General features: G+C 42.9%; 1 protein-coding gene across 2 annotated transcripts in view; it reads left to right on the top strand.

Annotated features, from left to right (window-relative positions):
• Nucleotides 1-688: 688 nt before the first annotated feature.
• Nucleotides 689-24,108, top strand: part of bcar3 (BCAR3 adaptor protein, NSP family member) — a 75,218-nt gene continuing 51,798 nt past the window's right edge. For both annotated transcript variants that reach the window (XM_079669056.1, XM_079669055.1), the window contains exons 1-3: nt 689-766; nt 15,292-15,456; nt 19,953-20,067. In XM_079669056.1, coding sequence (XP_079525182.1) covers nt 15,367-15,456; nt 19,953-20,067 — 205 coding nt within the window. In that variant the 5' untranslated portion in view covers nt 689-766; nt 15,292-15,366. The remainder of the gene's footprint in view (nt 767-15,291; nt 15,457-19,952; nt 20,068-24,108) is intronic.

Here is a 24,108-nt window from a genome sequence, read left to right as displayed (position 1 = left end):
TACAATGTTCCCGTTTTTGTATGCTCTCAGTTTCGTGTAGGTTCATGCTTTGCATTTTGGTTTGGTCTTTATTTTTGTAGCTTCCTGTGATAGAAGTGTTTAAGTTTGAAAAGGAACATTGACAGATGAGAAAGAAGATTGACAGTAATAAAGACACTGCTGCTTAAACAATAATAATGTGCAATCACATCCAATACCCCAGGCCATTTAAATCTAACCTAAACATAACTGTACAATTTAAACAATCGCATTTTTATCGTAGTTTAATTTAGTCATTCACAACACTACATATTTTGAAAGTTGAATGTCATGACATCTGTGCAATATAACAATAATATGCTGGAGGGATTTCTAACCAGCATTGAGCATTCATTTAACTTTGCTATTTTTGTTCACGTGCCTGCTTGAGTATATTCTCTCTCTCTCTCTCTCTCCCTCTCTCTCTCTCTCTCTCTCTCTCTCTCTCTCTCTCTCTCTCTCTCTCTCTCTCTCTCTCTCTCTCTCTCTCTCTCTGTCGTGCTGACAGGTACTTCAAGGTTGGGGCTCAGTCCTCAGCTGAGGTGTCGACAGCAGCTCGAGTCGATGTCAATCCCCGAGTTAAACTTTGCAGTGACCCGTAAACGTTCCAAACGGGGCTCCTACAGTGAGTGCTCTAACGGGGGGCTCCCACATCAACTCTGCAGTTTATCTCCAGCCAGTGTGCATCCTGCATGCAGCATTCCGCTGCAGCGCCTCTGAGTCTCTGTTTCACTGCAACTCTCGCAAGGTAGGACACATCTGTTATTTAAGTGATTGACACATTTTGTTTATGCTGGGAAATGAAAGGCATATTAGGCTACTACAACACATTCAAGATGTAGTCTACAAATCCAAATTGCCTTTCACCTTGCAGGGTGCACGTGTGTGCCCTGCACTTGACTTGCGACTTCAACACAATTTGTTCAGAATTAGCTCAAATTAGACAAAGATAGAAAAAGTCCGTGAGGAGAAATGAAACTTAATGGAGCAAATGTTCCAGTTTGCTTTAAATCATGTTTTTGTTGAGGATTTTGTCCAATAGCTTTTTACTTAAATTACTTTCATTATGAATTTTGAGACCAATGAGTCCTGCATGCTTGTCATTTATTATTCAGCATGCAGCAGCATGAAATACACAGTAGGCCTACAGTGTATCCCTAAATGAGTATGGTGATCTTGCATTGTAACCTACAAGGATAAAGATAAGAGGGCAATGAACCAAGAGTGTTCCTTCTTTGTTAGTCCTTGTTGGACCTTCTACATAGCTCCTTCAGAAAACCAGATGCTGCTAAGCTGTTTGTATGTCCTTAGTTTGTGCAGAAGTCAGGCAGCTTCTCAAAGGAATGCACTTACCTCAGAGCTGAGTCATGCAAATTATACCTCCCCTCTGTTCTCCCTTCCCTTAACTTTGATTTGTTTTTACCAATCATTTAATTTCAATAACAGGTAACATTTCATAAAAAAAGTGACTTTCTTTAAGTGTTTACTTCAGTAATAGAGACAATTACAACACATCACCTAACTTCTCATTACATTGTGTCAGAATAAGAAAATCAATGATGCAAACATTTATGCAATCGTTTTCCCATACTGGTAGGATTCCCCCATTTCTTTTTACGAGGAATAAACTAATTCCTAACAAGTGATTACAGGTTGCAAACACATTTCTCTGCATATCCAGGGTGTTGTAATTTAAAGGGCATCAGACAGCGGTGCAGATACATGGGAGCTCAGCTTACAGCTCCTTGAAAAAAAAATTCGAGAGCCAAGAAGGAATCTGGATAAAACCTACGGAAAGGTTTTTACATTGAATTAACTCTGAATAAAATTAATTCAAATTTAAATATAATGATTAATGTCAGCCTGATGATTTAAGGAATATGAAAGTATATTTGTACTAGGAAAACATACAAGAGGATGAACTTTGACTGCAGAATGTACATTTTATCGGGTGAAATTACAATATGCCAAAGTATTTCCCTGCAGGGCTTGTAAAAGAAATATAGACAATTCTATTTAAACACCCAGCCCTTGAGAGAGAATTTAAACCTGGTTAGGATCAGAGGAAACTTAAAATGAAATGCAGCCTCCTGGGGCCAAAAATCCAAAACTTCTGAAAACCACTGATATGGTGGTGCAGTGTGATAATAGCCCCTCTGCCTATGGCACAGACAGTGAAAGTCATCTAGCATTTCACACAAATAAGATGTTTGCTGCTGTGTGGCTACTTAGCTGCGAGCCCAGCCATGCTTGAAATGCACCTGTGTGACGTGTGTGTGTGTGTGTGTGTGTGTGTGTGTGTGTGTGTGTGTGTGTGTGTGTGTGTGTGTGTGTGTGTGTGTGTGTGTGTGTGTGTGTGTGTGTGTGTGTGTGTGTGTGTGTGTGTGTGTGTGTGTGTGTGTGTGTGTGTGTGTGTGTGTGTGTGTGTGTCAGTGCACAAACCCTCAGGCAGTGGATCAGCCTCAGCTCACTTTAGCATACGAGCACCAGCTGAATTGTGGCTTTCACTATTTCTATTAATTAAGTAGACAAGCAAAGGGGAGATGGACAAAAAAAGATGGATATTATGCATAAAGGTGCATCTTTTAAGAAATGTAAGAAGATAAACTGTAGAAAATCAGGAAGGAAAAGCTGAAAGTAGATGATTAGATGATAGATGATAGATTTTCACTAATATATGTTCAGCTGTCATATTCCAGCTGCTTCTTCAGTTACTGTAACCTCCAGGTAAACACTCTCAGACAGCATCAGACATGTTCTTAAACCAAGTGCAAAACCACAGGGAGAAAATGATATTCTTTCTCTGATAAATTATACAACTCACACCTCAGAAATAGTTCAACATCACATAATCTGTTCACAGAAAAACTAAAATATGGATTGTTTTTTTATTTGTTGAGTTACATGTGCTACTTTGACTTGCATGGTAAGCTGCATTTCTTACATTTAGAGACAATAATGTTTGACATCTTGAATTGAGATCTTGGTGTCCCTTCTAAAGATTAAAGAGTTGATTTATCCATGTATTAAGCATTTTGATACTTGCACAGTATTTGTTTGTTTTTTTTACAATATGTGACCTTTGATTTTGCATGTATGGCAGGTATTGTATTGGAAACATAAACCTTGTTTGGTTATTTTGGTTGTATTCCAGCTGGGGAGAGTTTGCTTTTATTGTTATACTTCCTTGTTACTCAAATAGGACGAACGGGAGGCAACCTTAGCTGCCACCTGGATTTTTAACACAGTGCCTGAAACTGTATCGCAATGAAATATATAATCTGTTCTACGTGGCTTCCTTCATTTGAAATAAACAAACATCGTCCTGCCTGGCTCAGTAACAGGAGCAGAGGCCATTACTACGAAGCCGGATTTTCGCTTAGCGAGCTAACTTCAAATGTAATTCAAGTCAGATCCACTAGTGTCTTAGACGGGGCAGTGATATCATAAACCTGTTAATGTACGCATTCAAACACTTTTTTACCCCACTGCATGTCGTTGTGTCCCTGGACACTTCACCCCAAATTGCTCCTGTGGGGATTGCCCACAGTATTGAGTATGTAAGTCGCTTTGGATAAAAGCGTCTAACAAGTAACATGTAATGTAAAAAAGTATGACGCTGCGCTGTCAGTACGCTTCTTCATGTTTGTGACTGGTCAAATGTTGCTAACCCCGCCCCTTTTATGTGAACGTGTACATAACTAGATAGGGCAAAGCTGGCTTGAGTTAACAAATTGATAACCAGTCTCGTAGGACCGCTTAGCGAGAGCGCGTTTGTTTTGGATTCGGTAGCCGGGTAACTCAAAGATATCCAGGTTATGTTGAACCGGCTTCGTATTACAGGCCTCTGGACTTGCCATGGTGGTGCTGATGTTATTTTTGCAGCTTAATTCAATTGGTTGGATTGTGTCGGTCTAATGTGATTGGCAAAGCGAATGCCCTTGGACTATAAAAGGCAGCCAATACAGACATTAGAGAGTGACTGAGTAAAATGAGAAATTGTCCTTTAGTGCTGTCATGGCTGCTCTGTGCTTTGAGGTCAATATTTGCCATAGTTGCTTTGGTATTTGTTGAGTATTTGTCAAATATCCAATCCTGTTTACTGTAGAATCTCCAGTAAGTTGGATGCTGCCAGGACATTTACATTGCAATGGGCACTGTGACACTGCTTCAGATAAATGCGGTCATGGGAAACAGCTGAGGTCAAACCAACAGGGAGAGGAGATGAGAGGACGCTTGTATTGGACTGGACAGGAAGTAGAATCCTCTTGAGACTGGAGGACGGGTTCACTTTCTGGATAGTGAACTTGTTAACACTGGTTCTTCTGGGAATACTTTCCCTCAGTGCACATCTTTCCCCTCATCAGTGCTGACCTATTCTCTTCTTCCTCATCCTGTCAGCAGCACGTTAGGGAATGTGCACAAGCATGTCCTTTCAATGTAAACAACAAGAAAAAATGAAACCCAAACACTATGAAACTCTTCTGCTTTGGCCAGTTTGGTGGCATCCCTACTGAGTCTTCTAAGGACAACCAGGGCTTGTTTCTAATCCAGGAAAGGAAACCTGACCTCCCCAAAGGACATTTTGAACTTCCTTGAGCTGCTATCCTTTCACTAAACCTGTAAATGTATTATTCTGACTGGAAAAGGTTCTGTGATCTTTCAAGAGTTTTCAACCAGCCATGTGGAGCCATTTTGAAGTTTTTATGAGATAAACCGCTAACCATATCACGGAATACCTCAACACTTTAAAATGACATACAGCTGTTCAATAGGCTGTAGGAGTAGTGACATGCATCATCTGGCTGAAAGATGCGCTTTAACGTCCTGATGTCTCAGTAGACTGAAGCAGAGCCCTATGCAGACAGGGAGTGGCTATCGCAGGTTTCATTGGCACCCTCGTTGTCTAACTTTTCAATTAAACCCAGTTGTATAGACCTGATGGCACATTTTTATGGTGATCACATGAATGTTAATTGGACCCTTTTTTCCTGTCTGATTTCCCTTTTTAATCAGTGAAACTAAAACCAGGCAATTCGGCAGCAGTTTGAAGAGACTTAAATGTAAATTGCATGTAAAAATAATGTCTATGCGATCATTATTTTCTTGAAGAAGCCAAATAGATGACGTCTGTAGGGTACAGTTACGTTGTGGTTACGGCTTCACTTTTAAAGGGGCTCTATATGCTAATTTTCAGATTTCATAATTGTATTTTGTGTCTCTAATTTGAAAAATTCACATGCTTTAATGTTCACTGCACCCTCTGATACCTGAGCCCAGTCCGCTCTAATTGTTGAGCTGGCCGGCTCTTTTGTGATTGGTCAACTGCTTAGGGATGTTCGCCGCTTAGCCTATCATCAGTGCTTCATACAGATAAACAATTGCAACAGATGTAATGCATATAGGGTGTTGTTCAGTTAAGCTTCTGTTATTTATCTAATGTAGCTTAGTCTACATCAACTATAAAAGATTTGAACAAAGAGAAATTATCTTTGTGTTGCTTTTATTACTAATAGTAATATTAATAACAGTAATTATGGGGCAACAGTTACTTTATATGTTACTTTGCAGTGTTTCAGGAAGATATAAGTTGACGGATGAACTGTGGAGCAAGAGATGAAGTTGAGTTATGTTAGTGTGCATAATTGCAGCATCAGCATAATATGTATCTAGCAGACGATAATGAAAGAGCCCATAATGCCAATGACTCTCCATGTGTGTGTGTGTGTGTGTGCGTGTGTGTGTGTGTGTGTGTGTGTGTGTGTGTGTGTGTGTGTGTGTGTGTGTGTGTGTGTGTGTGTGTGTGTGTGTGTGTGTGTGTGTGTGTGTGTGTGTGTGTGTGTGTGTGTGTGTGTGTGTGTGTGTGTGAGCTGGAGACAAAGTAACACTGTTTTTCTGATGCACACACAAACACACAGGATGTAGTTTGATTCTGTGAAGTACATTTAAAACATTTGAAAGTTATAGAGCATAAAACAGCATAGAGCATACAAATAATGTAGCAATATTATATATTGTTTAAATAAAAGTGGATTTGTTGTTCCATGATTTTCGAGCTTTGGCATTTCTGTCTGGTTATGAGTCTTTCAATTTGTGTAAATTATATACTTAAAACAAGAAATGTGAATTAAAATAACATAAGACATTAGATATGCCTATTAACCATGTTGGCCACATCTAGTCAAAGTGCAGCTTTGTAACATACCAACAAATCAATTTCAAATTTTAATGTTTATTTATAAATGATACATTTAAAAAGCATGCAACCGGAAGTCAATTGGTAAAGAGGGAAGCTCTCCTTAGTGCATTCAAAAGAAGACATGAGTCCAAAGTCATTGACCTCTGGTGTTAGCTCTACTGTAGATTATTGCCTTTTAAAAGACTCCCTTTATCAGTGTCAGTACAATTTCAGATGTATCATTCATCTGCTGCAGCTCATCGGCTTTGCTGGAAATCACGGTAAATTATTTGTTTAACATACTAACATCATCATCATGTTAGAGTACACACAGAGTTAGAGCGTGAAGTGTTCCTTTCGGATGTCTGGTACTGTATCTGTAGAAGCTCATTGCCGGTGGGACATGGAGGTCATTCATTTTCCTGATCAACCTCCATTTCTCTATTAGGTTAAACTGGGAATGGTGCTTAGCACTGACAGGAGTCCATATACTGTATGAAGGAGTACTCCTCTCTAATCTACATGATGACAGGCTCATAGATCAAATGGATATGATTGAAAGAGGGGGTTGTTGTGTGTGTGTGTGTGTGTGTGTGTGTGTGTGTGTGTGTGTGTGTGTGTGTGTGTGTGTGTGTGTGTGTGTGTGTGTGTGTGTGTGTGTGTGTGTGTGTGTGTGTGTGTGTGTGTGTGCCAGGAGAATGATCGTGGGGTCTATCAGGAGTCGGTGACATCACGTACGTCTCTGTGACATCACTTAATGTGATTGGGTAGGGCGGGGGGTTCACTGCACGTGCTCAGTTACCGCCTCTTTGCCTGACAAGGTTTTTGTTGTTTACCAATGACTAGTCCTCACACACATGGCTACGAACACACATGCACACGTAATGACAGTCAAACCCCCCACATGCATGTATGCTCTGCCACGCACGACAGAAGACACAAAAGACACAATGACAATACACATACAATGAAACTCTCTGACGACATGCAGGCACTCAAATTCAGTAGAGAAAGTCATTATTTTGTATCACCAATACAAATTAGTTTCCTATTGATCTGCAGCTAGATTATTTACATTTATTTCGCATCTTTTTTTTTACTGCTTTGTTGTTGCATGAGAAGAGTCTGTAGCAGTAAGGATCAGTGTGGACATTATGATATTAAGAAAAGTCAAACAAAGAAGCGTATTTCAATTCAGAGACAAATATTCTCTTTGCAAATAGACACTGAGTCTCTCCTATACAGTGTGTATATGCTTTTATGGCAGATATATACAATATCATTTGGGGAAACGCAGTGAACTTGAAAAAGTTATAACCTTCTCAGCCCTGCATGGCACATGTTTAAAAAAACACTGCTGCTGAGCACTCATCAGTGTCCCATATTTAACAAAGAGTTTTCTTTAAGTTTTGCTATATTTAAACAAGGATCAGTATTGTCATCAAGGAGCTAAAAAAATAATAAAGTTTGTCAAACAAAGTTGGCTAAAAATGCTATTCAAATATGTCAGGTACTCAATATACAGCATGTATTGGAAGTGACCCCCTGACCTCTACTCGTCTCTATCTGCAGATATGCTGTAAATATTTGGCCTGCCAACTTGAGACACCCATATAAGTGTCTCATGTCGGCAGGCCTATTATTCTTTAGTGATTTAATTCAGCACATTTTCTCCACCACAGATGGAGGAATGAGCTCCCCATTGAAATCAGGACAGCAGAAAGCTTACACATCTTCCGGCGCAGACTGAAAACTCATCTCTTTAGACTCCACTTCGAGCGATAGAATTACTAACAAAGCACTTATATACTAATAAAGGGTTGGCTTTTCTAAAGCCAGTTGAGTAGCACTTGAAATGTTTTAGCTCTATGAAACCTGATGTACTTATATGATTCTGTTTTCTTCAAGGTTGTATCTTCCTGGTCGAATGCACTTATTGTAAGTCGCTTTGGATAAAAGCGCCAGCTAAATGTAATGTAATGTAATGTAATCTTGACATAAAGCACTTTCGTCATTTATTATTTTATCACCTCCTGTTTACGAATGTTGCTGTAGTTCTCATTCATAACACTCCGTTCGATGTCTCACTATGGGATGCGCCTCAACGCGTATGCAAACAGAAGCATCAATCTCATTACGCCAATCCTGATTGGCTGGTGATCTTGACGTCTACGTCAGGGAATCCACCCACCCTATAAGTAGCTTGCGCTACGTCGCAGCGTCATTCAAACACCTCTTCTCGCTTCAGAGCACATCTCGAATATCAGTAGCCGGGCTAGCTTAACGGTCCACAGACTTAACCCAAGCTAACATTCGGTCGACGGGCGCTTGCCGGTTACTTTTTTGCTTTGCAGAAGAATTGAACAAATATTAACACACCAGTTAATATTGTAATCCGCCCCGCCGTTTTTTCTTTCGAAATAACGGTAAGGTTTGATTTTTTCTTCAAACAGTAACATACCTGTTGCTAGTTTATCCCTCCGCGCCGACGCCACGGCGAGCAAGGAAGGACTCTTCTCTCCCTCACACCAGAGGGGACAGAGATAAGAAAGATATTAACACACCAGTTAATATTTTTTAAAGAAAAATCTACCCTGTCGTTTTTTCCTTTCGGAATAACGATAAGGTTGGATTTTTTTCGGTAACATACCTGTTACTAGCTTGTCCCTCCGCGCCGACAAACCGGCAAACGAGGATGGACCCTTCTCTCCCTCACACCAGGAGGAGTCGGAGGCTCGGAGGCTTGGCTCGGAGGCTGCGGGTTTAAGATCTCGGGCACGGACTCACACCAGGTCTGCTCGTCCTGCCTTGGGCTGGAACACGCCCAGGAAGCTATCGATACCCCCGGTTCGTGCAGGCATTGTGCCCGCTTCACCATCAAGAGCCTCCGCCGACGGCTAGCGCGCCAAGCTAGCCTGTCGGGACAGGACCCCTTCATGTCCGTTGATTCGCCGGCCGGCAATCGGGACATGGTGGCGACCGCCGCGGAGATTGAGCCCCGCGCTGTGTCAGGCTGGGGCTCAACAACGGCGGTAGCCGCGGAATCGGAGCCCCGCGCCATGTCAGGCTGGGGCCCGGTGGCGGAAAGTACCGCGAGAGCAAGCTGGGGCTCCCAACTGGACCTCACCGTGGTTCCACCCGCGGAGGATGTCCTAGAGCTGGATTATATGGAGGAGGATGAAGAGGATGCCTCTGAGTTCCTCTTATCCGACTCGGATGAGCACGAAGATGCCATCTTCGTTTCATCTGCCCAGGCTGCCAAGCCGGAGGCGATGTCCGCTCCCCCGGGCGAAAGCACACCAGCTTCGCCCTGCCTCAGTATGGACTTGCAGGCCGTGTGCCAACGCGCTGCGTCCAGGCTGGACATCCCATGGCCTGAAGTGGCCAAGGAGACCTCCGTATCTCGCTATGAGGGGAAGGACTTGCCCCAAAAAGCGAAGATGAAGAGGCAGCTTCTCCCAGTCTTTCCAGAGATGCTGGACGAGGTGTCGGTGTCGGGGAGTGACCGCCCTTTCAGCAACAAGGCCCCAATCCAGGGTGCCTCCTCTTTGGACTGTGACGGCATGGAGAAGCTCGGCCTGCTCCGCATGCCGCCCATGGAGCCGCTGGTGGCAGCCCACCTCCAACCACGGCTGGCGTCGGGACCGAGCAGGAACCCCACGCTACCGGCAAAGGCAGACCGCTTCCAGTCAGCAATGACCGAACGAGCCTATAAAGCCGCAGCTTTGTCCGCCAGGGCGCTCAACGTCTCCTCGCTGCTGACCGTCTACCAGGCGGAGCTCTGCGAGGACATGACGAACAAACCTGAGCCTGCCGTGTGGGACGAAATCGCAGCGATCACAGACATTTGCCTCCGTGTGCAGCGCTGTGCAGTCCAAGCCACGGGCAAAGCACTGGGGATAATGGTAGTACAGGAGAGAGCCAGGTGGCTTAACCTGACGAACCTTCCAGACCGGGAAAAAGAGGACGTCTTGGACATGCCTATTGTTCCCGAGGGCACATTTGGCTCCGCTCTAGCTTCGATGCAGCAGCGGTGTGAATCCAAAAAGAAGGAGGATGAGGCTCTCCAGCTTTGTCTTCCCCGAAGGGTCCAGCCGCCGCCTTCAACGGCCCCGCGGCAGTCCTTCGCTCAGGCTGCCTCACGTCCTGCCCGTTTCAAGATCCCGAAATAGCAGAGGCCAAAGCCCGCCCCGGGTCTCCAGCCCAGACACGAGGCGAGGACGAGCTGGCCAATAAAGTCTCCGGTTCCGGCAGCAGCCGCTCAGGCACAGCCGGTCCAGACTTTCAGCCACCAGACGAGGAAGAAGAAAAGGGCGGCCTGACAGCCTCCTCTCCTCTCCTCGATAAAGGAGCTGGGAGTTCCCTGTTCTCCAGCTCCAGAACACGTTCCGGTGTTAGATGCTCATGTGTTTCCGGGGTGCAACCATGCCCCCATCTTCCCGCCGCCTCGAGTGATGTCAGAACGTCATCCTCAAGTTCCCGCCATGAGAGAAATGGACTTAACATCAAAGACAGCAAGCTCCGCTGCTCGTTTAAGTAACACAAACACATGTCATTACTATTGTTTCTTAATTAATCATTTTCCACTGTCGTTTCCAGGCTTAAAGCCAAGGGCGCAGTCAATAAAAATGAAAAGAAAAACAATAAAAACAATAAACAGTTTGACGTCTACCCCCCTTCTAAGAGTAGCTGCTGCCTCTAAGGCGGACGATGGACGGGGCTGTGAAGGCATCACCGCCACGCGCATGCGCAGTGTCGACCGGGGTTGTCAACCTGGGGTACCACCGTGTTCAGACACTAGAGGGCCCCATAACACAACAAATAAAGACGCAGAGGGCAGACGACAGGCATGTGACATCTCCACTCGCTTTGAGAAGCGAAAAGTGGAGGATGCTCACAGATTCTGCTTGGGTTTTCAAGACAATAGCACAGGGTTACAGACTCCAATTCGCTGTCACCCCCCCTCACTTTTCGGGCATTCTGCATTCGCAAGCCCGGGGAGAGTCGGAACATATTCTGGAGCAAGAGATTCTCTCGCTACTAGAAAAGAAGGCTATATCTATAATACCCTCCGAACCGAGTCAGAGCGGCTTTTATTCCAAGTATTTCCTCGTTCCCAAAAGAGGAGGGAACGGAATTCGGCCTATACTAGATCTGAGGGCTCTGAATAAATATCTCAAAAGATACAAATTCAGAATGCTCACTAACACGTCTCTATTGCGTCTCGTGTGACAAAACGATTGGTTCACATCAGTCGACCTGAAAGACGTGTATTTCCACATCCCAGTATATTACCCACACAGGAAATATCTGAGGTTCGCCTTTCAGGGTGTCTGTTACGAGTACAGAGTACTTCCCTTCGGTCTGTCTCTCAGCCCACGAGTGTTTATACGATGTACGGAAGCCACGATAGCCCCGTTAAGACAACAGGGTATTCGCCTTGCAACTTATCTGGACGATTGGCTCCTTCTCGCACAGTCGGAGCAAGAGGCTATTACGCAGACGAATGTCCTCGTAAAACACCTGCTCGACCTGGGTTTCGTAATAAACACAGAAAAGAGCATGTTGTCCCCAGCCCAGACTGTACTCTTCCTGGGCCTACGCCTGAATTCGGTGCCCTTTACAGCCCGCCTGTCAGCAGAGAGAGTGAAAGCCTTCAGGGCTTGCCTCGCTCATTTCCAGCCACACAAATATGTTCTCTTCAGATCATGTCTGCGGTTACTGGGGCTCATGGCGTCAGCCATCCTGGTGGTACGACTGGGACGCTTACACATGAGGGAGTTTCAGCGCTGGGTAGCTGCCCTCAGATTGGACCCCGTGCGTCATGGCGCGCGGAGAGTGATGGTCACTATGAAATGCGTAATGGCACTGCGCCACTGGCTGCACCCGACTTTTCTAGTACGGGGCATACCTATGGGTGCTGTCCTATCGTGGAAGGTGGTCACCACAGACGCATGTCTGACGGGCTGGGGGGGTATATACGAAGGTCGACCTGTGAGGGGTCTCTGGAGCAGAGACCTCCAACGGTCATACATAAATTATCTGGAGCTTTTAGCGGTGTTCCTCACCCTGAAACGCTTTCTGCCTTTTCTCAGAGGACATCATGTCCTCGTGAGGACAGACATCACGACCACAATATCGTATATAAACCGTCAAGGGGGTTTGCGTTCTCTCCAGTTACACATGCTGGCACGCAAACTGATCTTATGGAGCTGCGGACGTCTCCTCTCTCTGAGAGCGACGCACGTACCAGGAGTGATGAACCTCGGGGCAGATCTGCTGTCCAGAGGTGCACCACTATATGCAGACTGGACTCTACATCCAATAATTGTGCACGTTTGGCCTCCGGTCCTTCTGTACGCGTTCCCACCCCTGGCTCTGATACCCCCAACTCTGGCCAGAGTGAGAGAACAACGCCACACACTGATCCTCATAGCTCCACACTGGCCTGCAATGTACTGGCTGGCGGAGATATATCAGCTGCTGTGTGGGCAGCCGTGGCAGATCCCGCTACGCAGGGACATAATGTCTCAGGCGGGGGGGGACGATTTTTCACCCAGAGCGCCTGGCCCGTGAGTGGTATAACCTGAATACAGTGGAACTCCCTCAGAAGGTGATAAACACTATTCAGAGTGCAAGAGCTTCCTCCACCAGGTCCCTCTATGACTGTAAGTGGAGGGTGTTTGAGGAGTGGTGCCTTCAAAAGGGACACATCTCTTTTCAATGTCCTGTCGGGGTGATTCTATCATTTCTACAGGATCTGATTGATAAACACAGAGTTTTCTCTACGATCAAAGTGTACCTGGCTGCTATTGCTGCATGCCATGTGGGCTTTGAGGGAAAGACGGCTAGCCACCATCCCTTGGTCTGCCGTTTTGGCTCGCAGGCTCCTCCCTGTTTCCAGGTCACTGGTGCCCTTATGGGACTTGGCAGTGGTTTTAGATGGGCTCACTCGACCTCCATTTGAACCCCTGGAAGAAGCTGACATGAAACACCTGTCACTGAAGACAGTGTTGTTACTGGCTCTGGCATCTGCCAAGCGAGTCAGTGACATTCATGCGCTCTCTGTACATCCTTCATGCACTCAGTTTGCCCCGGGGAAAACGAGAGTGTTGCTGAAGCCCAACCCTGCCTTTGTACCTAAGGTGGTTGGCTCTCATGTACCCCCATTGACATTGAGGCATTTCCTCCGCCACTGTGTTCCTCTGAGGAACAGCGGCCGAATTTGCTGTGACCAGTCCGTGCTTTACGCACCTATATTGACAGGTCAAAAGAGCTTCGATGCAATGACCGACTCTTTATATCCTGGGCTAACCCTCAGAAGGGCAAGCCCGTTACCAGGCAACGGCTCTCCCACTGGATTGTGGAAGCGATTGCTCTGGCTTATACGAGTCAGGGTTTGCAGGCACCAACGGGCCTGCGTGCTCATTCTACTCGTGGAATGGCTACATCCTGGGCTTTGTTCAAGGGTGTTTCCATCCAAGACATTGTGCAGCAGCGAGCTGGTCCTCACCGCTCACTTTTGTCCGCTTTTACAGGCTAGATGTCTCTGCTCCTAGTGTGGCCCGTGCACCTGTTAAGTTCTGGTTGTTTTGGTGATTTTCGAGATAAGCATGTCTAGCAATACGAGAGTTTCAATATCCCATAGCGAGACATCGAACGGAGTGTTATGAATGAGAACTATAGGTTACTTATGTAACCCCAGTTCTCAGAGTAACATGAAGTGAGATGTTTCACCAGACGGCCCTTCTTGCTAAGGCGAAGCGAGAAGAGGTGCTTATTTTGATTGACGCTGCGACGTAGCGCAAGCTACTTAAAGGGTGGGTGGATTCCCTGACGTAGCCGTCAAGATTACCAGCCAATCAGGATTGGCGTAATGAGATTGATGCTTCTGTTTGCATATGCGTTGAGGCGCATCCCATAGTGAGACATCTCACTTCATGTTACTCTGAGAACTGGGGTTACGTAAGTAACCTATAGTTACAGCCTCAGTGCTCCTTGGTGAAAGATGATTGGTGGTTGTAATCAGCAGAGGTGTTAGGGAGATATCAGCTCTTATTCCCAGTATTCAGTTCCCTTATTATTGCTGTACACCCTGCTTAATGTTTTGTGGCACTATCTTGAATGGCAGCAGATAGAGACACAGAGTTTGATTCTCAGTCTCAAAATCAGCCTTGGGTTGACACTAAGACATCATCACCCGAGTGTGTTTACAGCACTGAAGTGTCTGTTAGTTAGTGTTGAAGCTAATCTCACATAGGACTGATAAAGGAAATACTTGGTTACAGAGCTGTCTTGGGAATTTCTATTCAACAATCTATGAGAAAAATTGTCAACAAATGATGGTTTCCCAACATTCTGCCGAATCTCCCTCACCTGCTTTTAAAAAGTCAAATTTATAGTTTTTAAAGATTGTTACAGTAGCTTTCTGAGTAAAATCACCCTATCATCCAGCCATAATTAATTTAGCCTGGTTCAAGATTGAAATCACATTGAGAAAAGAAGACACACGTTAAAAGTTGTATCATAATGTGAAGAAAAGATCCCCAAACTCACTTATAATCACGTTCTAAAAATTAATTAACAATCCTCCATCTTTCTACTTGGGTTTCTGTAGTCTGGTACTGTAGGATACAAGTTCATTTAGTGAACACCTTGAAAAGTATTACATTATTTATTTCATAGACTGAAATGGCTTGGATATTTTCAGCAAAACCTCCCACATCTTTTCTGTGCGTGCAAGTTGTTCTTCTCTGAGGCCCTCCTAAAGGATGTGAACATCTATCATTCATGTCTAGATGTACTTTCCAAAAGCCAGCTAGTAGTAAACTGGCAAATTCCAGGGCCATTACTAGTGAAGGGTCACTGAGCAGAGAGGAGAAGAGTAATGTTAACTTTGTGTGGCTCTCAATTTTTAATTAGATTACATGCGGTAATTGCACACCCCATTGAATCTCCCATTGTGTGAGATTAAAGAAGGAAGGTTTCACTATTTTTAGCTTTGATACAAAACTAGAATATTGTTTACTTGTTAGCTTGTTTGTTCCACTAATTGTCTAAATTCATTTGATTTGTTTTCTTCTTCTGTGTTTCAGGTTCCATCTTAAAGAGTGTGTGTGAGTGGCAGAGTGTGTGTGCTTCTGTGTACATGCCTGTGTGTGTGTGTCACGATGAAGCACCAGTCTATCTCCCGATGGCTGAGCCAGCTGGGACTTCCGCAGTACTGCCCAGCGCTGGAGCAGGAATATGACGGTGTAGAGGTAACACAAACACGCAGAAACCAGCAAACCTGCCGCTGAGGCACCAGATAGGGATCTTGAGAGAATGATCCAACTCCAGACATTTGTTGTTTCTGTGCATTTATTCCATGATCCAATATCAGCAAAATACAATTGAACATTTCCTATATCTTGCCCTTTGCCTTTCCTGTGGCCTCCTTGTGCTTTCCTTGGTAAAAAAAAAACACATGCCATACTGCTGGCTAATCCCACCACCACCTGTATCCAATATATTAATTAATATATAACAATTACACCAGGTGCTCCAATCACCAAATATGCCTTCAAAATAAAAGCATAAAACTCTAACTAACTTAAATAATAACAATAGATTTACTATTAAAAAAAACAGCAAGAAAACAAATGTTGAAATATTGAATAATATAAAGCAATATATAGCTTCAACAAGTAGTTATTTTATTTTGCTCAAAGATGAAAATAGGCTTGCCTGTTCCTGAGAAAACTCTTGAGGCAGCAGTAGACCCAACACACTACAAGGTTAAGGGAACAAAACACCGACCATCGGCCCAGACATCCGCCCTAAGAAGTTTTGCAACATGGTATTTTTGCGTCTGAAACAAACAAGCTTGCTTATCAGGAAAACATAGGTTGTTTAAGGTTCCTTAACCAAACAAACTGTGCCTGACGAGGATGGTCTCCAAGCGTATGCCTTGCAACTTTTGAATTATTGTCTTATTTGAACAAGGCATGGTGGATCTAAAAAGAAGCACATTTTGAATTAGCATGTTATAGATTTCACCCATAAAAAACAATATTGCTGGGGTCCAGAACAGCTGCCATCTTTTTAAATCAGAAAACCTGATCTTATGCACAGTGCACCCAAATTGATACCAGTGATGGTTAAGTGAGCAAATTGTAGCATTCATAATGTTACTTTTGTTACTATAGTTTGGTCATCTTACAAAAAGCCCACATCATAGTTGTTGCTAGACATATGGACAATGTTTGTTGTTTTCTTCAGTACTTTCTCTCAAGGAAATTCCTGCTTTTGAGATTCAGCAAATAAACTGAAACTATCTGAATGGCCAGACTCCATAAGGCAACAACATCCCCTTTTAACTTGTCTTTTTAAAAATAGGATTTTAGTTAATGACGCTGGGTTTTACAGGATAATGTTCCTATTCTGGTAAAAACCAACTGTTGTTATTAAGAGTGTTTCCCACTGCAGCTTAATAAAACTTCATTAGTGGCCTTTTACACATGGACAGTGATGTGTGTTTTAACATCCAACCATTAGCCAACTGAAAGCTACACAGCAGTTGGCTAGGAGATGAGATCGATTAGCCAGTAAGACATGAATTATTCAATTGCTTTCGCTAATGTTTGCCAAGAATGCATTGGTGTAATTAGTGAAGGCATAATGGGGAAAGCTTATGAAGAAGAAGAAGAAGAAGAAGGTGAGAGTGGAGAGTGATACAGAGACAACAAGGTGAGACGAGGACAACAAAGTGTTCTAGTCTTGATTACACATTGCAGAGTTTACTTTGGAGTTTTAGTGTCAAATATTCTCTCACAGTTAAATGACTTTTCTGAAATGAATGATACGACATCAATCAGTAAATGTCACTGCAGACTCGTATTAAAGTTTAAAAGTTTTTTAAAAAGTCTAAATATATTTATTAAGCTGATGTCTAGAGCCTCTATTATTTTAACCGTCTCTGTACAGAGTTACTGCAAGTACTGTATGGGCAGCATAAGTTCTACATACTGTAAGTGTTATACTCTAAGTCGTGCTGGACCATAGTCCATGCATATTGAGCTCGACCTCTCTCTAAATATTATATCAACATTATCCAGATCAGTGCCTCCTAGGCATCCAGAATGATCGTTAACACAACATGTGGATTATACAAACTCAAATCCAATATCATCAGCAGCAACTAACAGCTTCATGCACATCTCTTTTTTTTTTTACAGTATTTGTTTGTACTAGCAATCGTGCTCTACAATTGTTTATGTGGGCGACTGAAACATTTCAGAAACAGTTTCCTATACATTTTGCATTTCATTGTAAGCAATGAAGAAAACGAGTGGTCATCTCCAAAACAACAATAAGTTTTCCATGTTTTGAGTAAATGTGTCCATAAGTAAAACGTTTTTTCCTTTCACATGCAACTCAGTTCTGTTTGGTGCGTGATAGTTTAAATAAGAAATAGGAAATGTATATCGTAAAAAGCCTTGAAAAATGTGTTATGGTCAACATATAAAAATGTGATTCATTTTGATATCAGAGATGTTACATTTGAGGTCTTCATTGCCCCTGCTCTCTGTACCACGTTTCCCAGTCTTTTCACTCAGAAGCACCTTCATCGATGCAGCAATAATCACAAGGGCAAAGCCAACATTCACAACCGCTATACCAACTCTGCAGAGGACTGTTATGAGAGTTCATGTTGTTGTTCAGCTGTGCACGATGTGGAAAAGAAAGAAAAAATAAAACATGTCAACCTGCTGTTGGAGATAGGTTCTGAGACAGATTAGACTTGTGATGTGCCAGCCACGTCTCACACACACACACACATGCACACAGACACACACACAGACACACACACAGACACACACACAGCCGGTCATTGCGGTTTACGTGCCTAGACAGCTCAGTAATTACATGTTTTTAGGTTACAGAAGAGGACACTAGTGTACATTAGTACTGCTGATCAGTAACACACACAATGATGGGTGTGTGTGTGTGTGTGTGTGTGTGTGTGTGTGTGTGTGTGTGTGTGTGTGTGGTGTGTGTGTGTGTGTGTGTGTGTGTGTGTGTGTGTGTGTGTGTGTGTGTGTGTGTGTGTGTGTGTGTGTGTGTGTGTGTGTGTGTGTGTGTGTGTGTGTGTTTGTTTGTTTGTTTGTTTGTTTGTTTGTTTGTTTGTTTGTGTGTGTTTGTTCCAGTTAACGTATGCCCTTAGATCTGCAGTGTTTGCAGTTTTCGGACATGTTTGCTTCTTGGGTTTCAGGCTTTTTTTTAAACCCTAGTTTTCTTTATCTGTGTGTGCATGTCTGTGTGCACATGTGTAAGTGACTGGATGACTTTGAGTGCATTTGTGTGCACATTAGCAACTGGCTACGTTAGTATGCAGGTATGTGTGTGTGGTTGTGGATGTGCACGTATATAACTTTCTGTATGTGACTAAGAGTGACTATACTTGATTGTGAGTTTTCGATGTGTGTGTGTGTTTGTGTGGGTGTATATTTATTTATATTCATGGGTTTGCCTACTGCATGTGTGTAGTCTAAATAAAACAGTGTTTGTGATGAACTAAGAGAATGGTCGTATTGTTGAAGAACCAAAACAACAAGGCATTGGTTTGAGCTGGGAGTGTCCTGTGATGACACGGCATGTGTCATTTGTGTGTGTGTGTGTGTGTGTGTGTGTGTGTGTGTGTGTGTGTGTGTGTGTGTGTGTGTGTGTGTGTGTGTGTGTGTGTGTGTGTGTGTGTGTGTGTGTGTGTGTGTGTGTGTGTGTGTGTGTGTGTGTGTGTGTGTGTGTGTGTGTGTGTGTGTGTGTGTGTGCACCCTTTGTGTGTGGTTCCATTACTGTACAAGGTTGAGTTCTGGTTCAAAGACTCTGTGGCTCTCCCTCACTTGGCTATTTCAGGGGTCGTTTACGTTAATACCATAGTGGGGGTTGGAGTGTCCCAGGGTGTGTTATTGTGCATGTGTGTTTTTAAAACAATGCTGAAATGAGAGGAGTAGGATGATGGGAGGAGACGGCACACTTTTGGAAGATAGGAGGTCACCAGTGATCTCTGCAATTTATTCCTTTATGCCCAGCTGGAGCCACCAACCTGTCTAGACCAACTGTGTTTCTTATCTTATACTAAGAACAACAGTGTCTCCTCTGAGAGAAAATCGAAGTATGTCATTAGTATACTCATGTTCTGAATTAAGGATGTCAACATATACAGTTATGACAATGACCGTATTATTATTAAAACAAAAAAAACCTACAGCAGTGAAATTCAACATAAACTGTAATGCAGCAATGACAATAATCCAAAAACATCATAGTAGCAAAACATTCACTGGGAAACTTTTACTGCATATACTTCTAATATGTTCTGCTGATAATATTTACATCATTGTCCTTAAGTCTAGGGTTTTGAGCGCATGACTTTGATTTAAGTAAAGGATCTGAGTGACCATTATTTGTGTCAAAGTTCGTATTGTAACCAGAGGTAAGGGTCAACATTTTTTTGGCTCATGAATCTGGCTTGATTAAAGCAGTAAAAGCAATATATACACAGTCAGAGTGGTATGTTTACATCCTAAAATACCAAACTGCAGCTGTGTATACAAATATTAAAACAGGCGTTAAAGACTGTACATTTATTTCTATGATTTAATCAGGTAACTGTTTCTGTGTTTGTTTAAAATGTATATCCAAACTTTTACCTAGTTGACATGACATAATCTGGATTCCCATCTTAACTTAAACCTTTTATCTTTCTGTTTTCCAGGACCTGCTTCACCTCTCAGAGTACGACCTCTTGGAGCTGGGAGTGCACAATCACCTCCACCGCCTGCACCTTCTCACTTCTCTACGCCTCCTCCAGGAGCGTGAGAGGAGGAGAGGTACACACACACACACACACACACACACACACACATACACACACACACACACACACACACACACACACACACACACACACACACACACACACACACACACACAGACACACACACACACACACACACACACACACACACACACACACACAGAAACACACACACATACACACACACACACACACACACACACACACACACAGACACACACACACACACACACACACACACAGAAACACACACACATACACACACACACATACACACACACACACACACACACACACACATACACACACACACACACACACACACACACACACAAAGTTGACCAAACATTGTCTTTACTTATCTTTTCCATCAGGTGGTTGTTTCTGGCTCCGTGTCTCTCTCCCTTTGTACCCAGAGAGTAGACAGAAAGACAGAGATGGATAGCATTAGTGTCATGTAAAGACATGCTTTTGCCTGGGGGGTCCGGTGGTGGGGAGGGGGTTGTCTGGTAGAAGACAATAGAGTGTCGCACACACACAAATTCAAATGTGTGCACTTCTAAAGCTGTCAGTAAATAGGGAGAATACTGCTGAGGCCTGCAGTCCTGCTGGGTTTAATCACTTCTAGAAGTGTGTGTGTGTGTGTGTGTGTGTGTGTGTGTGTGTGTGTGTGTGTGTGTGTGTGTGTGTGTGTGTGTGTGTGTGTGTGTGTGTGTGTGTGTGTGTGTGTGTGTGTGTGTGTGTGTGTGTGTGTGTGTGTGTGTGTGTGTGTGTGTGTGTGTGTGTGTGTGTGTGTGTGTGGGTGTGTGCGTGATTGCTTGCTTTGTTTGTCCAGTTTCCCATGCATTATACTGTGAAATCTAACTGTTGTCTTGGTGACTGAGTCCAGTTTGAACCGGGTGAATTAATTATTTCAGTGAATCTTCTTGAATCTTGACTTGTTGAGCCCCACAACAGTTTTCACATCGCACAAAAAAAAACATTTAATAGGAGTTAAATCAAAAGTGATTAGGACAGGCAAAACATCCAGTCTGAAATTCATGCAGTCATTCTCCTGGCTAACTGTTTTTAAAACTTAAAACATTGCATTTTAGTTTGTAGTAAGTATGCGTTACGTTCAACGAAGGGCTTGTTCAAATCAGGTCTCATGTCGGTCCATTTCCACTGTCATAAATCCTAAATTTTTTCTATAGTATACATATCTATTTATTTTCTAACAACTTTTCTGTATTTGGGGATTCAGTTGTATACCAGTTCCTTATACCAAAGGAAGCAGGGACTATGAATGTCTCTTGCTATAGTTAACATGGCATGCAGTTAGATTGCCCATCTTGACTCAAGTTTTTAATTAAACGTACACAGACTCAAGTCGCGGTGTATATGAAAACATTCAACTTACAGTTTTACTGTTGTTAAGTTTGGTGAAAATAAAATGTGTTGCTGGTCATTTCCTTTGTAGGACTATAACAGTGTTAACAGGCAATAAAAAAGTTCACCTCAAAGTCTCATTCCACCGTTTTAGAATGGTTTTTATATACGTAAGAGAGATAAAAAGCCTGTATACTGTGAAATCAACATTATGCCATGGTTTACTAGAGTAGTGCTTATAACCTGAAACCAACTTTAAATGTAAACCAGTTCCATCAAGATGCTCTAGGACGGCACCCGCAATACATTTTCACTCGTGGAAACGTTCATCTCCCATTGCATAACTAACTTATTTTATTATTTGTTTCTCCTTTTTTAATAATTTATATTGCTATATTTTGCCTATTGTCCTACTTTCTTTGAGTTGCGACTAAATGGAGGGACAACAACAGGTGTCAGTGGAGGTTAAAAGAAGTAATGCAAGTTAAAAGTTTTTCAAATTTCATTCAGTTAGCATGTGGAAAGTGTTTTTTCTTGCCTGTTGGGGATAAGCTAGGATACGTCTCCTGACAAACGTGAATGTATCTACAAAATCTCAAGACAGCCCACCTGATAGTTCTATGTTTTGACAAAAGCATTGGACAAATAGATATAGACACTGCTATTCAAAGAGTCACACATTTGTTGCTAATAAATTAAGATCAAAATAGAAAAAGGTTTGATGAATTGAGCATTATAATTCAAACAAACCAAAACTTCATCAACAGAAAAAACGAAAGAGGGAGGGGGGAAATCAGTGAGTGACATTCCCGCCGAAGACATACAAATACATAACGAGGAATCTCCGCGTTAACCTATTGAAAGCATACTTTTTCACATTCCTGAGATCTCTGAGTGACCGCTAGCGTAGCCCCAACCTGCAACATGAGGACCGCTGCTGAGGTGAAACAGCCTCTAGTTGAAATCACTCAGTCACCAGCTACTGTGGTATTATCTGTCTGCTGGCAGCCTGCCACCCCTATCATTAACACAAAGGCCAGATTTATTCAGCTAATGGTATCCTTCACACACATACAGTATACCTCACAAACACACTCGAGCATCCTCCAAAAAAGTCAACTCAACATTTGACCAAGATAAGAGCATTCCACCGTCAGGATGAAAAACATGAAGACTCACACACTGTATATAATAATTTAATCACATAACCATTTGTTGGCTACAGTATGTGCATACGTGGCTAGAATGAAAGTCCTGTGTGTGTGTGTGTGTGTGTGTGTGTGTGTGTGTGTGTGTGTGTGTGTGTGTGTGTGTGTGTGTGTGTGTGTGTGTGTGTGTGTGTGTGTGTGTGTGTGTGTGTGTGTGTGTGTGTGTGTGTGTGTGTGTGTGCCAGGTACTTTTCTCATTGGCAGGACTTAAAATGTAGCAGAGATGCTCCAATTAGGACAATTAGAGGGTGAAGTAGGAGGCATCGGTAAAACGCACACGTGCACGCTCATATTTCACATATTTGAGGCGCTTTAGGTTCAAGTTACAGTATGATTAGTTACAGTTGTTTCTGTAGTGCTAAGGCTGTAACCATACCTGATTTCTTGTCTGAAATATGATAAACATAGGCAAAGATTTTTGCATTTATATATATAGTATTGATTCAAATCAAAGCAGGAAACTCATGTTAAATGATTATCCCCGCCTACATGTGAAATCAATAATATTTTAATACCACTTTAGTAAAATGTCGGGTGGTTCTTACCAGCACTGTCATTTACCACTGCTGGGTTTATTAGATTTCTGGCATCATCAGAAAGCAGAAGTGTGTTTTCCTGCGTTCTCTTTACATAGTGTGCTGTACCTTTTAAATGCACAGTAAAACAGACAAAAGCAGCCTCCAATTAACCCCTGTATTACAATGCACACTCCTCCCTTCCAATATGCACTATATGGACATCAAAAGAAGATTGCAACTTAAACTTTTGCCGGTTCCAATGTCTTTGTATTGATTCCTCGTGGATTCTTCCATCGTTCCGTTCATTGCACCATTACCTCGCTGAGCTATGGCCTCCCTGCTGTTTTGTCCCTTCCTGAACTATATGGGATGAGGAAGGGATTCATGTGAATACCAGAAAAGACACAGACAACCCTCTGTTATGCTGCGCCATGCTTAACATGGCTTTGTAGAAAATAGAAAACATAGAACCTCGTTGTTTTTCCAACGCATTCTTGGTGACGGATGTGTGTATTTTAAGGTAGAAATGTAGCCTAGCTCAATATCGTGTATGCGCATAATGCGATTATCGTCAAGACACGATATATCGTGCAGCCCTAGTGTGTGTGTGTGTGTGTTTGTGTGTGTGTGTGTGTGTGTTAGGGCTGCACGATATTGGAAAAAACTGACATTGCGATATTTTCTTCCCCTGCGATATATATTGCAATATGAAAAAATACAGGAATTAAAGAAAAGAAAAAAAAATTCAAGTACTACTGACATGAGAGCCGCGCGAGTTTTCCTTTTGTAGCAATCAGCAAAATAATTGTAACATGACGTGTTTGAGTTAATTTGCCTACTTAATATCACACGTCCTAAAAAAAAAAATATATATATATAATAAAAAATCGCACGTCCTGCGATGTCAATATCGCGCATGCGCATAACGCGATTATCGACACGATATATCGTGCAGCCCTT

Source organism: Notothenia rossii (genome assembly GCF_949606895.1).
Source record: "Notothenia rossii genome assembly, chromosome: 1".
Taxonomy (NCBI): Eukaryota; Metazoa; Chordata; class Actinopteri; order Perciformes; family Nototheniidae; genus Notothenia; species Notothenia rossii.
This window is presented reverse-complemented; position numbering and strand designations above follow the sequence as displayed.